General features: G+C 39.2%; 1 protein-coding gene across 1 annotated transcript; it reads right to left on the reverse strand.

Annotated features, from left to right (window-relative positions):
* Window positions 1–1004: 1004 nt before the first annotated feature.
* Window positions 1005–13300, reverse strand: LOC102072391 (epidermal retinol dehydrogenase 2). The gene is made up of 7 exons (XM_026791462.2): window positions 12936–13300; window positions 11836–12192; window positions 8435–8566; window positions 6894–6993; window positions 5079–5223; window positions 4029–4151; window positions 1005–3526 (listed from the first exon to the last, which is right to left on the reverse strand). Exons 2-7 carry the CDS (start codon window positions 12163–12165, stop codon window positions 3433–3435), a joined length of 924 nt encoding a protein of 307 aa, XP_026647263.1. The 5' UTR covers window positions 12166–12192; window positions 12936–13300; the 3' UTR covers window positions 1005–3432.
* Between the last annotated feature and the right edge of the window lie 252 nt (window positions 13301–13552).

The following is a 13552-nucleotide window of genomic DNA, read 5'->3' on the forward strand; positions in this document are numbered from 1 at the left end:
TTAAATTACACAGTCATTCTTTATTAGCAGGCTGTAGCACCCTGAAGAATCTGAAGTATTGAACAGAGGCATTGCATTGACTGCAGCGACTAGAAAAATCCATAATAGTAATCAATGTAGAATTTTGATCTGGTAATAACTGGGCTCTTTGGATTGATTCAGAGCTTTCTTCCTCATTAAATTATATGAAATATGGAAAATCATCAAGCAATATAGAAAGTAGTGACACTTCTCTAGATGTTAAAGTAAAGAGATGAAAATTGTTTTTCTAGCCACCATGAAAAATTGTATAATCATGAAGCCTCCTTTTCCCAGGATAGGGATGAAAGACAGGGACAGTCTATACTCATTCAGGCAGCTGTCCCTGTTTTTTGTGTTTCTCAGGGTAAAAATAAGGTCAAAGGTGACAGGGAAACAGGGAATTTCCTGGCTTCCAGTGCTAAATCTATTCCTCCACAATTGTCCCATAATCTGTGGGAACTGTGAACTAAACATCTTTCCAGAGAGAGACTGAGAAAATACAAGTTACTAATGAAAAAGAAGTAAAATATTGCAGGATTTGGAAATATGTTTTTCCTTTTTAATATATGAAACTTGCCTCAAATTAGCTTTGAGTATTCTTAGAGTGTCTTCTATAAAAGCCATCCTTCTAAGATAGTAGATGGTGATCAGGCCTTTAGAAAGACAGAGGTTTTCATGGGAATGTTTTCAAATTTAATGGGGCAATGCCAATTCAGGTGATAGAACAGACTATCAGAATTTCAGGGAAAGTCCAGTTGTTTCTATGATTTCCTGCAAGTTGCATCTCATTGTCTCTGGGCATTTGTTACGTGCTTAGGTATATAAATGAAGAACTTGAGCATCTACGAAAACCGTAATAATGGCTTACAGGGAACACATAATGAATTTGGGTGGAAACATTAAACTCTGAAGTAAAAGAGGAACTAAATAATGTAGAAGAATGAAAATAATGAGGAATCAAAGTTGCATATCATTGCCTCTAAGGTTTATTCAAAGATTTAGATTACAAAGCGACCCAGAATAATTCAGATGTTTCTTTCTCACAATGCTTATAATTCGAATATGATTAATGTTCTTCATAAGATACACAATACTACAACTTCCTTTATATGAAAAATGTGCTCTGAAGGGCTATGCTGTACCAATGGGCATAAAAAAGTACAAGAAACTGACATCACAGATTATCTCACTATTGGTGCAGCAACACAGGCCTTTCTTCATCAGTTTTGCAGAGAACAAGGAGTGAGAAAACGATGAGAAAAAATTAACATAAACTAATGCAGTCTCATTGGCAGCTTCTGTGGTAATAGAGTTTTTCCTGTAAAAATGTTTTTGCCATGGAGGAATTACAAATAAGATAAAAGCCTCAAAGAAAGGACAGGATTCTCAGGAGTTGTTGATAAGCTGAAATACAGTGTGCCACTTCTTAAGTGGCACACTGTATTTCAAAATATGAAGATAATTTCTTATTAAAAAACATGATCACCATTTAAATGCATCTTCTGAACTTTAATAAGAAGGTTTTGGCTTATAGCTTTAGAATTGTATTACTGGATCTATCACACCTCTTTTCTGTATGAAAAAGGAACTACTCTCCCCCAAACACCACCACCATCAACCCACCCCAAACCCCAAATTTTCTTCCTGGTATTTTCATGGAAAAGAGTGAGTTACTCATTTGTAGGACTGATAAGAAGATCTAACAGATCACTGTGAGACTTAGAAAGTATAAGCTTTACAAATTCCTTCTTGAGACAAGCAGATTAGCCTGAAAAGAATATGGAGCCAAAAGTGCCCTTGGCCGAGGTTGCAGCAATACAGAATAAGGTTCTGCAGGGTGGCTGTGCAGAAAAGCTGAAATATAGCTTAGAGAATAGGGTATTGTTTCCTTTGCACTATTCTTAACTTACTCATGTCCTGCCTATGTGGTTGATGAATTTACAACTGCTGATGTAGGTAGTAAGATAGACATACTTCAGTTAAGAAAACTGAAAACAAGAAAGGCATCCTTAAAAGTGAGCCCTCACAATGAGCTCCTTGCCTGCAAATATTTAATCCTGAAACCTTTAACATTCAAATGATGGATAGTCCACCATATATTAATGTCACTAGCATGTGACACTACCTCAAGTGGGAGTCTTGTTTCACAAATAATTTTTAAATACATTTTTCTCATCTCATGACCCCTGCTCTTAAGCTCTGCAGCACCAGAAATGAAATTATGCATTAAGATGTTTGGGCTCTCAATATATTCCCAAACATAATGTCATGTCAATTTGCATTGACTCCTGTAATCATACTTTAAAATGATTATAGATCTAGAGCCAAATAGTAGCATTCATGCAGAACAAGGGAATCCAATATTCAATATATTTGCCTGCAATTGAGAAAATGATTGGTATTTGCAGGAAGTAATTTAGACTTTGCTGTCTCATTAATAAGAGGAAAATAATATTTAATTACTAATCACTTAGAGAGTTTTAAACAATATAAATCAATAAACCTTGCTTTCTGAAGAGCCAAACTTCAGATAGCTTTACCCTTCTCTCAGAGAAAAGTTTCCCTGTTACATCTACTGGTACATGAAAGAATTTATTGAATGCATACATGCTTTGGAAACACAGGGATTTCAATAGTGTGTAATCTAATAATTATTTGTATCTGGGAGCTTGTAAGTTCAAATTTAGTTAAGTACAATTGAATTATGATGGATAACATGGTCAATAGATGACTGTTAAATGTTTTCTGTAATTCCCTAAGGCTTTATGAACCAGGATTTGTAGATTCATTATTTGGCTATGCAGTTTATTTGTTTTTGAATTAAGACAATTATGAACATTTTATGTTAGCATTTTCTGAAAATTTACATGAGGATTGATGTTCATCAATCAAGTAGTAGCACATATTTTGTGTAACTAATCTCCAAACTTCTGCTATTGGAGATTATTTTTTCTTTAGGACCTTTATGTTGTAATTTCATTCGAAGACAGTTGAAGAACATGGGTGTGACTTCTCTCCAAATACAAGGAGGGATTTCACCCATAACTTTCCAGGTATTCCTCCTGTCTTCATTTTCCCATGATTTACAACAGAATTGTGTTCCACACTAACAGGATACCTCATTGAAACTTCAGTCTGAAAACAGTACAGTCTGTGCAAAGTTGTTTCTTGGTCATTCAACATAATACCTAATTTATTTTAGATTTTAGTGATTTTTCAAAAATTTCTCAGAAAATTGACAAACATACAGGCTTAAAAAACAGTTGTAAGGAACTAAATGGCATGCTGGCCAATGTAAAATAGCATAAAGGAAGTGAAACTTTTGCCAAGAAATAAATAGGACTTAAAATTATATTTTTACTAAAAATATTAAATTAGATAGCACTTGAGATCTTCAGAATACTTTTTGTTTCAATCCTTTTTCTTCTGACCAAAGGCTTCTTCCATACTCTCAGGGAACTTGACATAAGACTCGAGGAATAGCACTGCTTTTCTAGGAAGGAAACTGAGGAGACAAATATTGAATTAGCCTATTTTTTTTTTTTTTTAGATAAAGGTAGTCTGTAAGTAAAGAAATGACAAATACATTATATGTGCTCAATACTTCCAGTGTCTGGTAGTAGCACATTTGGAACTCCAATGTTATGAATGGGGAAAATGAATGACAGACCATTTTGTGAAAGCCCAGCCTGCAGTGGTGGCAGGGACTGGAAGTAACAGTGCTAGACCAGGCATTGCTCCCAGTGTATCATCTCAGGAAAAATTTTGAAGTTTCTACACCCAACCACAGCTTAAAACATTTCTTGGAGTCAGAAGAGGCCAGAGGAATATTATTCACCTAGATTATTAAAAAATCAAACCCACTGTTTCTTTAAGATTGGGTACATATAACTGGATTGATTGCAGGAATATTAACTAAAAGACTGTTTGACTAAATGTTCCTGCTGATTTTATAGGCAAATAGCAAAGGAAAGAAGGTAATGCTACAAGACAAGTCACATGCTTACATTTTGAGACCAAGTAAGTATACAGCTGGGGGCATGATCAGATAAAATTTCTCCTTTTTAATTGCATCCACGATCCTACTGGCTGCATACTCAGGATCATAAACAGGAAACAAACATGGTCTCCTGTAAAACAAGAAAAAAGGGTTATGAAATGATAAAGCTTAACTTTCGTGATAAATACACACACATGCATAATTGAATAATTTATGCACTTTCCCCTTCCCCTCACACAGTCTTGAAAAAGAATCTCCAAATCCTTTTGTTCCCACTATCATCAAAATAAATTGAAAACACTTTGATGATGTTGTGAATTTAATGACTTTTCGTAAGCTGACCACAATGAAGTTGGTGCCCACACTGACTGCAGCTTTGGAAACTTCCAAGCTTATCCATATTATGTGCTGCTCTGTGCATCACTGCTCTCCAGCAGTCCTTTTCTACTGGAAGTGCTGAGGTGACAGCTGAATAGACCAGGAGCAGGCTTGTCACCAGCCAGGAGGAGGGCTCTGCTCTGCATGCATATGCTGCTGCACGATGATGAATGGTGCAAGCAGGAGCAGAGCACTGAAAAACCAAGATCACTGGTCCTGCACTCCTGCAATGGCTCATTCAGTGCTTGCAGCCTCTCCCATCAGTGCAGCCACAGAGCCACCCAGCAGATACCATCACCACAGCTGTTCTCACTCCAAGGACAGTTCCTGCCACTGCAGACAGTTAATAAGGACAGGTCATGGATATGCTGACAGCCATAACAGTAATTATACTGCCAAAATTACTTGGTGCACAGAACATCAGCACTCTCCTGACAAATAAGGTTCCTTTAACCCTTAAATACTGCTGTGTATCCCCAGCTGTTCCTTGACTGTGAGGTTATTGCACAATTCTTGTTATTCACTGTATGCAAGACCTGCATTTCTTTATGTCTGTGCCAATAGGGCAAAAATACTGAATTGAAAATCAAATCAACCAACCAAAAACTGAATATGATATACCCAGTGAGTGGCAATTATTTTTTATAGATGAAATAGTACAAATCGAAGCTTTACTTACGCGCTTTTGAAGCCTTTGCTTAACCTGGTACTAATGAAATAAGGGCAAATGATTGTGGTTTTAATGCCATGTTTTCCTCCATGATGCAGTTCTGAATTTATGGCTTCCATCATTGCAATGATTGCAGCCTTACTTGCTCCATAATCTAGAAAGGGAAGAAAAGAGAAATATCCAAAATTTTAAAAGCACCACAATAAAAGCTATATATAGAACTGAATTCTTTGTAATACCATTTAAGCCACGATATTATTTACTTCTATTATTGGCAGTCTTATAATTAGCATTTAAAGCATATTGGTGATCCAGCTCTGGAGATTAATTGCTCTTCCCATGAATGATGCACAGTTGCCTAAGGATAAAATGAGTCCTTTTTAGAGGAGGTTTTTTCTTTTTTTTTTTTTTTTTTTTTGGTGCACTATAGAAAGATATAGGCAAATGAGCTTATTCAGCATTTTCTGTAAATTTCCAGATACTCATATACCAACCAGGCATTCTTTCAGTTCAGAATGTCTTCAACTTTTAATATCATAGGCTACATTTCAGAGAGAACTATTTCTAGTAGTAAAATAAAAATACCTTACTTAAATGCTGCTTCAGCCTAGCCTATTACTTCTGATTTGCTTTGCAACTACAATATTATTTTGTTTGCCCAGGAAGACTAATCTGATTTTTATTGTTTGATGAATGTATGGAACCCCATCCTCGGAGACAATCAAAACCTGCCCTCACACAGCCATGTGCAACCTAACCTAAGCTGAGCCTGTTTTTATCTGGGGATATGGACCAAGTGACCTTTACAGATTTCTTCCCACACAAATTATTCTACAGTTTTCCAGTTGTTAGAAATGAATTTAATACAGTGCCTTACATGTAATTTCCTAAAACCTTTTCAAATGTATGTGAAAATAGTTGCTAGATACAATGAAATCCAATTTTGCTAAAAGACTGACTCCAAAGACTGGCATCAGAAGTAGTTTGCTATTCTTCAGGAGTTCACTCACAGTGAACGATGGGACCACACAGCCTAAAAATATAAATCTAAGGTGTAAAAGGTTATAATGCATGGATGGGAAGGCCCACTCCCATGAGCCTTACAGTTATATGGTGAAAGCTGAATGTGACTTGTGTTATCAATACCAAATACTGATAATATATCAAGGTAACCTCTAGGTAATAGGTAGCAAGTGAACACTACAGTAACACCATCAATCAGCAGAAGAAACAAGAGATCCTTATTACACTGAAGTTCAAGTTCTCATAGGGTGACCTCAGAGATACAATCAACATGTAAGAGGCGTTTGAGAAGAGACTGGGAAGCAGACCCAGACTGATGAAATAGGCTAGGCTGGCAGGCTGCTCTCTTGAGGGAAACATCTGAGAATACTGAGCTTTAAATAGCTTAAACCATACTTCATTCAAATGAATTTTGTTGAAAATTCTGCCAGAATGCCTTCTGCACTTGATAAACCAACTAAATGTGTAGTTCCAGGTTACAACCCTTGTGTCTCAGGTCTCTGAGCATTCACCTGCAGAAAAGCTGTCATGAGAAAGCACTACACAACCTATATGCAGGGCTCCCTCCCACTGCACATGTACAAGCTGAATTGTCCTTTCTTTTGTGGAAAAAACATAGTCTGTAACCAGACAGTAACACCTGCAGCGAGCTCCCTGTGTTGCTCAGGCATGTGACACCATCACCTCTGGCACCCACAGGCTCTTGTCAGTACAGGCTGCTAAAGCCAAGCATTTATAAGGCACACAGGAAAAGTGATTAGTATGTAGATCTATTCTGTAATGGCATTTGACAATAATTACCTGACTGCCTGTAGAGTCCCATTATTCCACCTCCACTGGCTGTGTTAATCAAGTGCCCACGGTTACAGGCCACCATGGCAGGAAGAAAGGCCTTGCAAGTCTGAAAGAATAGAAATACATTTATTTTAAAATCCTCTTTAAAATAGGCATAACAAAAATGTTTCTTTCCAAAATTAGGTGGTACAACCTGACTTCCTTTCTGGGTCTTCAATATATAAGGAGCCTAAATGGTATTTTATTTCTGTAACAATTTTTAAATGAAAGACAACATTTCCTTGAATGACTGCCTCTGTCTGAAGATCTAACAGCATTAAAAGCATTTTATTAAATTCAGCAAAGTTTGTGTTTTCTCTGCTTTCCTGGCTCCTCACAATTTGTCTATTGCTAAAGGTTTGGTACACAAGAGGGAGCTAGAAGTCAACACATTAAGGAGAGTTCAGCTGTCTGTGGGTCCTTTTTATTACAAGCCGAACTGCCTGAGAATTCCAGAGCTCCAGGACACCACTGTGGGTGATACTAACTGCGAAGAATGTCAGTGTTTTACAAAGGGGGAGATAAGAAAAAGAGACAAGAGCAGTAACAATTTATTTTTTTCAATAGCTGAGGAATCCTATTAGACTCCAGATGTGAGGGCTAAGTACATCCCTGTCCTCCTGCCCTGGATTTCTTCATAACCTTTCAGGGGGAACACCTCTCCCAGTCCATTCTCCTCAAGTGTTTGGAAGAATGATGCAGTGTGACTGGGGAATACTTAGAGAATTTCTATCTGCAATGATTATCCATTGAGGAATGCCTTTAAACAAAGGAGTTGCAATGCTATATTGTTCCCTGGTGCAGGCTGTTCACTCAGGCATATAAACAAAAAAGGCAAGAGAAAGTAATAGTAACGCTCTCTCACAAAAAACTCTCCTAAATCTACTGACACCCCAAATGGCTGCAAATTTCTCCAGAGGTAAAAAAACCCAAATAAATTTTTACTAGCTGGATTAGTTTTCTATGTATTTCAATCAGATGGTGACTAGGAATGGAAGCACAGCCTGAAGGGCAACATGTGCAGCATAAAATCATGGAATCATTTAGGCTGGAAGAGACCTTTAAATTCACTGAGACCAACTCTAAGTGTACCACTGCTAAGTCTGCCAGGTAACCATGGTTGTGTCTCCCTCAATGCTGCAAGTCTCTTAGGCAAAGCCTTCAGATGCCAGGAAGCATCCAGGAGCAGGGAAGTCACATGCCATCATGCCAGCACTCTCCTTTCAGCCACAGCTGTTAAAGGTAGGGTGTGTTTCATGATACAGCTCCACAAACCTTGATTTACCAGAGTGCCCAGGCAGGTTTGTGCTAACATTGCTGAGACATACTGGGGAGACTGTCTCAAACTACAGGATGACCATGAAAACATATATTCCCCAATCAAGGTCCTTCACATCCATTTTCCCAGCTGAGTTTTTAAGGCAGAGGTCACCATTGTGGTTTTCACACCAAAATACTTGTCTGTACCTTTTGGTCACTCAGGAGTAAAAAACCCACAAAAACTTTACCCAGACTTGAGCAAAGAAGTTGATTCTGAAGGTCTTTTCAAAGTCTTCATCTGTAAGATCACAGAACTTTTTCCCAATCAGTATGCCAGCATTATTGATTAGAATAGTAACATCCCCAACTTCTTTTCTAACCTGAATTCAAAAAAAAAAGGATAAACAGAAAGCTTTAGAAGGTATCATTGCCTCTTGTGCTTCATTGATGAAAAATTTTAGTTATATTGGCAATAATTGATATGTATGAAAACATAAGTGTGCAAGAACTGTTGTATTGCATCAGATCAAATTCATGGTGGAAAGCAATGAAAAAAGGACCCAGGCTCTAAGTTCTCCTGTGTGCTCAACTTTTCACATGCTGCAATTTAGGATCTTTTGAGAGGTATAAGATATTTATATCATTGTCTTTAATATATCCCAGTGATTCTCCACCTTGCCCTCCTCTCCAAATTTGTCTAATTGCTCCCTGAACTCTGGAATAATTTTGCCTTTCACAGAAACCAAAGGTAAAATGTTATGCAGCTTTAGTATGCACTGTGAGCATGCTTTAACTGCAATCAGAACACTTCGGTCCCCTGTTTTGGTATTGTGAGAACCTGCATTCCTCTGCTAAGCCTGCTTCCCCTTTTCCATATAATTTCTACTGAACTGGAAAGAATTCATCTCAGATAACTGGGGGATACCATCCTCTGAGCACAATAGCATCTACCATGCAATAGACAGATAAAATTATCATTAGCTCCATTTGAGTTTGTTTTCAATAGATTTTGTGCCATGATTTGGATTTGTATCAAAGCAGTTGGCCAAGATTTACTTATAGTATGAAGAATAAGTCTCACAGATTTCTCTGCTAAAGGTGGATGATTATCTGTGGTCTCAAAAATTATGACTACAAAAACGTTAAAATCCTACATGTGTTGTTTTCTGGCAATTTGGGAACAGGTGATTGAATCTGGTGCACCAACATTTGACCTTCCTTTTTCTCTCTCAGGGAACCTTAGCAGTCAGTGAAGATTTGTTTGACATTTCTCCAGCTGGGTCAGGCTTAGGCCTTCTCCTTGGCAAGTAGGGCTCAGATACTTGCACCTTTCCACCTGCATAAATGAATGTAAATTTAGACACTGTTCACTATGGCAGGATTACTCAATTCTTCCTTTGAGGAACACAAAGTGTCTGTACTTTCTTTCCACTCTTTTAACTGCTGTGTCAGTCCATATGATGATCTTTTTCTTAACATGACACCATATCTTCACCAATGGCAGCATTTTATTTACCATGGCATCGGTTGTCCTGTTTACTCACTACTACAAAATATGTGTGAAGCTTGGCTTCCACTAAGAAAAAGTCAAGATGATTATTCTACATTATGTATAATTTTAAGTGTCTGTTTATTCTTCTGATAGCATAATTTCTACTGGTTTTCTGTAAGACAGGGTCATAGTGTGCTTGGCCCTCAAGAGAACTTTAAAAGGCTCTCAAGTGCCTTTTAAGACTGGCAAATTTACTGTGCTTTACTTGTTTAACTATGCTTTGTTCCTTGCTCATCTGTTGTAGCAAAATACACATTCTGCATTTCTAGCCACCAGATCCATGTCTGATTTCCTTCAGAATTCCCAGGTGGACGCCTCTTGTTCCTGAAAATCAGTTGCTGTTCACATGACCAGTTTGTGCTAAAAGCTCTTCTTCAGAGACTTCAATGGTCTCTTTTGTTTCCTAGAAGCAAAACTTACATTATGGGAAAATACTTATGCTTTGCAGCAGTGAGTATACCAAATAAAACCAATTAATTTAACTTCCTTGCTATTGCTTTCTCTTCTGTGTCCAAGTCCAAGTCTTTTCATATTACCAATCAAAAATTTGCAGGTATTTCCAAGAGAAGAGGAAGCCCATATTTGAAAAGCTCTTCATCTAAGAAAATTTCTATCTCCACCAGGACTGAACAATACATGTAAATATCTGTGAATATGTTGGTGTTGTTAACAATAATTTGACACCTTAAGAGCAATTTTTAAATGTTGAACTGCTCTTTAAGTTTCTGTTTGCAGGTCAATCTGTGCACTTCAGAAAAGTGTTTGCTGATTTGGGCACAGAAAATTCCACAGGCTAGAGTCCTGTGGCTGATTTGGATAGTGTGTTAGGAGATTGAAAATTACTGGGGGGCACAAAACAAACCTTTCAAGACTCTGCTAAGGTAAGAGCAAACAAATAATTTCAAAATGTTCATTTTTTTTTTGTCTACAGTGTGAGCGAGCTGTGGCCCACGTGCTAATTGCTAATATGGGTAAAAGAAACCCTTGCTGATTTGAAACCATGAGAATTGCAGTTCCAGATACTTGCAGATCCTGAATCCAACTTACCTTTTAAAACTACTTTTCCTCAAGAACATTCCTTGAGGAAAAAAGGTGTTTCAAACTTTCATTACCTTGCTCAGAAAGACTTTATCTGATTTGGTAAAAACAACAACCACAAAACAAAGAGCTGAGCCTCCCCATGTCCCCACCTTTCTTCCCACAATTTATAGAAAGTTAATGTTACATTTCAAGTAATTCTGAAACAATCTATCAACATTCACATAATAAAATAATTTAGCTAATTTCTCTGATGTATGCCTTCAGAATGTCAAAGATGTGACTTGAGAGTCATGTATATAAGCACATACATTGAGAATTTAACAGAAGTTTTCACCTGGATGAAGTTTTCAGAGTGAGTAACTGGATTATAAGTGAAGTTACACTGAGAAGCATTTTCAGGCAGTTAAGGAAAAGTAAAAATTAATCATGTTAATTCAATGTCCAATTTCTGAACTCTGACAATTAGATTAACAAGGTAATAGTTTACAAAGCATAGGTCAGCACAGCAGAAGAGTTTCATTGAAAATGGAGCTCTTTACCTTATTTTCCACCTGTACCGATCAAAAAAAGAACTGAAGCTGAATCATCAATTTGACTGGAGACTAACCACATCTCAACGACATCTCTGAAAACATTACATCCCACATCACCCTTAAAGAACTACAGTTTCCTTCCTAAACAAATAGGCAAAGGAAATAATCTCCCTTTTACAACATCCACTGATTATTCTTTTCTTTAAAAAATATTTATTGATATCTTAAAGAAACTATAAAACCTACATAGGTTAATGTATGGAGATAACCTCTGCTGCAGGCTTTACCACACTCTTAATCTAAACATTACCATCTCACAATGAAGAACAGAAATAGATAAATCTCAACAGAACTGATTAAACCCAGTTACTTTGTTGCAACCATTTTTTAAGTTCCATCTAGGAACTATTCAAAACTAGAAAGACATTACCCTACATGATTACTTCCCTCTAGGTATGATTTCTAAAATACAATAAATTCAATAGGATATTCTATTAGAAAGAAGCAAAAATGCAGATCTTACCTTGTCTGCCTGTTCATACACCTCCTCCCTCCTGCTGCAGTCACAGTGGTAGACAAACACCCGGTTGGCTCCATTTTGTTGGGCCAATCTGCTTGTTTCTTTGTTACCTTCATCATCGATGTCCCAAAGCACCAAGGTTACTCCCAAAGGAGCCAATTTTAAGGCAACCAGCCTTCCAATCCCATTTGCAGAGCCAGTAATAAGTACTATTTCACCAGCAAAATATTTTTTTTTGTGGAGAGAAAATAAGCAGAAGGCGTTCTCGATAATTAAAAAAATAAAAAATTTTATGTACTGTAGTAACTTCTGGATGCATCTGAAGTTGAACATGATTTCTCAGGTACAAGCGCCACTCTTCTGTTGTGCAAACACAGAAACACAATACATTACAACAGTGGGATATTGACTGAAAAGAAGAAGAGGTTGACCTTCAAACAGCAAGTTCTTTTGCAGTGTTCTTCTGTTCAGACACAAAATATATTATAAAGACTTGTTTTGTGAAAGCTACCTTACTAGTAGGAGTAAAGCAACTGTCTTCCTCTAGACGCTACAGACCTATTTCATCCCAGGCTCCTCACCTTCCGACTCTGCTTTTAAAAACGTTTAGTAACATACATTTTAGGCAGGTGTGTTACGGCAATAGCACTTTGTTTTCGCAGCGAGCTGATGCTAGCTGAACAAAAAGTGCTGAACACACTGGTGCAACATCAGCCTTCGGAAGGAAGGTGTCCTCCTTAGCAGAAACCTGACCTCTTTCGGAAGCCAGGAGTGTTCCCACACCCTGAGTCTTTTCCAGCGCCGTGCGGCCGAAATCACACCACGCATTCCCATTGGCAATGGGCCAGCCGCGGGGGAAAGCCTGGCCCTGGCACTTACGAGCCTTGGTTTTCATCCTGCTTTAGGGAGCAACACTCTCTTTTCGGTGTTTGACACGGGACGGGAGAGGCTCAGGAGGAAAAGCGTCCGCACTATCCCGGCTGATCGGTCCCTCCCCGTCCCGTCCCGTCCCGGTCCCTTGGCCTTTCCCGGCCCTGCCCCAGCAGTCAGTCACATCTTCGCCCCCTCCCTGAGCCCGGTCCCCCCGGTCTCCCCGCACTCACCGCCGGCTCCCGACTGTCCCGCAGTCGCCTGCCCGCCTGACCGGGGCTGGCCTGGCCCTGCCCAGCCCGCGCCGAGGGCTTGGCCCCGTGAGGGGGCGGCCCGGGGACGTGCGGGCTGCGGGCCCGGGCGGGCCGCGCTTCCCGGCTGGGCGGGTGCGGGATGCCGGCGGGGCCCCCCGGCTCAGGGTACCGGGGTGCCTTCCCGAGGGCACCTGTTGGGCGGCATCCCAACGTCGGGATATCCCGCTGCTGCTGCTGCTGCTGCTGCTGCTGCTGCCACGTCGGTGGCCCTCCCGAGCCCGGCCTGCGGGGAGGTATCACTGGCTCCATCCCGCCAGGCCGCTCCATCCCGCTCGGAGACCGAGTGCTCTCTCCTCCCTCTGCTGCTGCTTCACTGGAGATACCAAGTTAAACACTTCTTAATTTATATAATAAATTACTGTTCTCCAGCTTGTCGAGCTGGGAGCAAAAAGGCAGATGATGATCCGATGATGATTGTAAGTGTGGCCTCCAAAACACTGAATCCCCTGATTATAATTTCACACACCTTTGAAATTATTTTTGTGGGTCCTCAGTTTCCCATTCATGAGTTTTCAAACTCAAAAAGTACAGCCCCG

The sequence above is a fragment of the Zonotrichia albicollis genome, chromosome 1, assembly GCF_047830755.1.
Source record: "Zonotrichia albicollis isolate bZonAlb1 chromosome 1, bZonAlb1.hap1, whole genome shotgun sequence".
Classification (NCBI taxonomy): Eukaryota; Metazoa; Chordata; class Aves; order Passeriformes; family Passerellidae; genus Zonotrichia; species Zonotrichia albicollis.

Excerpts from the sequence above, each read along its gene's own strand:
- LOC102072391 (XM_026791462.2), bottom strand. The coding sequence starts at position 12,165 with ATGTTCAACTTCAGATGCATCCAGAAGTTACTACAGTACATAAAATTT. Across the intron at positions 4,152-5,078 it reads AGCAAAGGCTTCAAAAGCGC|GAGACCATGTTTGTTTCCTG; the intron begins GTAAGTAAAGCT and ends CTTGTTTTACAG. Across the intron at positions 3,527-4,028 it reads TACTTACTTGGTCTCAAAAT|TTTCCTTCCTAGAAAAGCAG; the intron begins GTAAGCATGTGA and ends TTGTCTCCTCAG.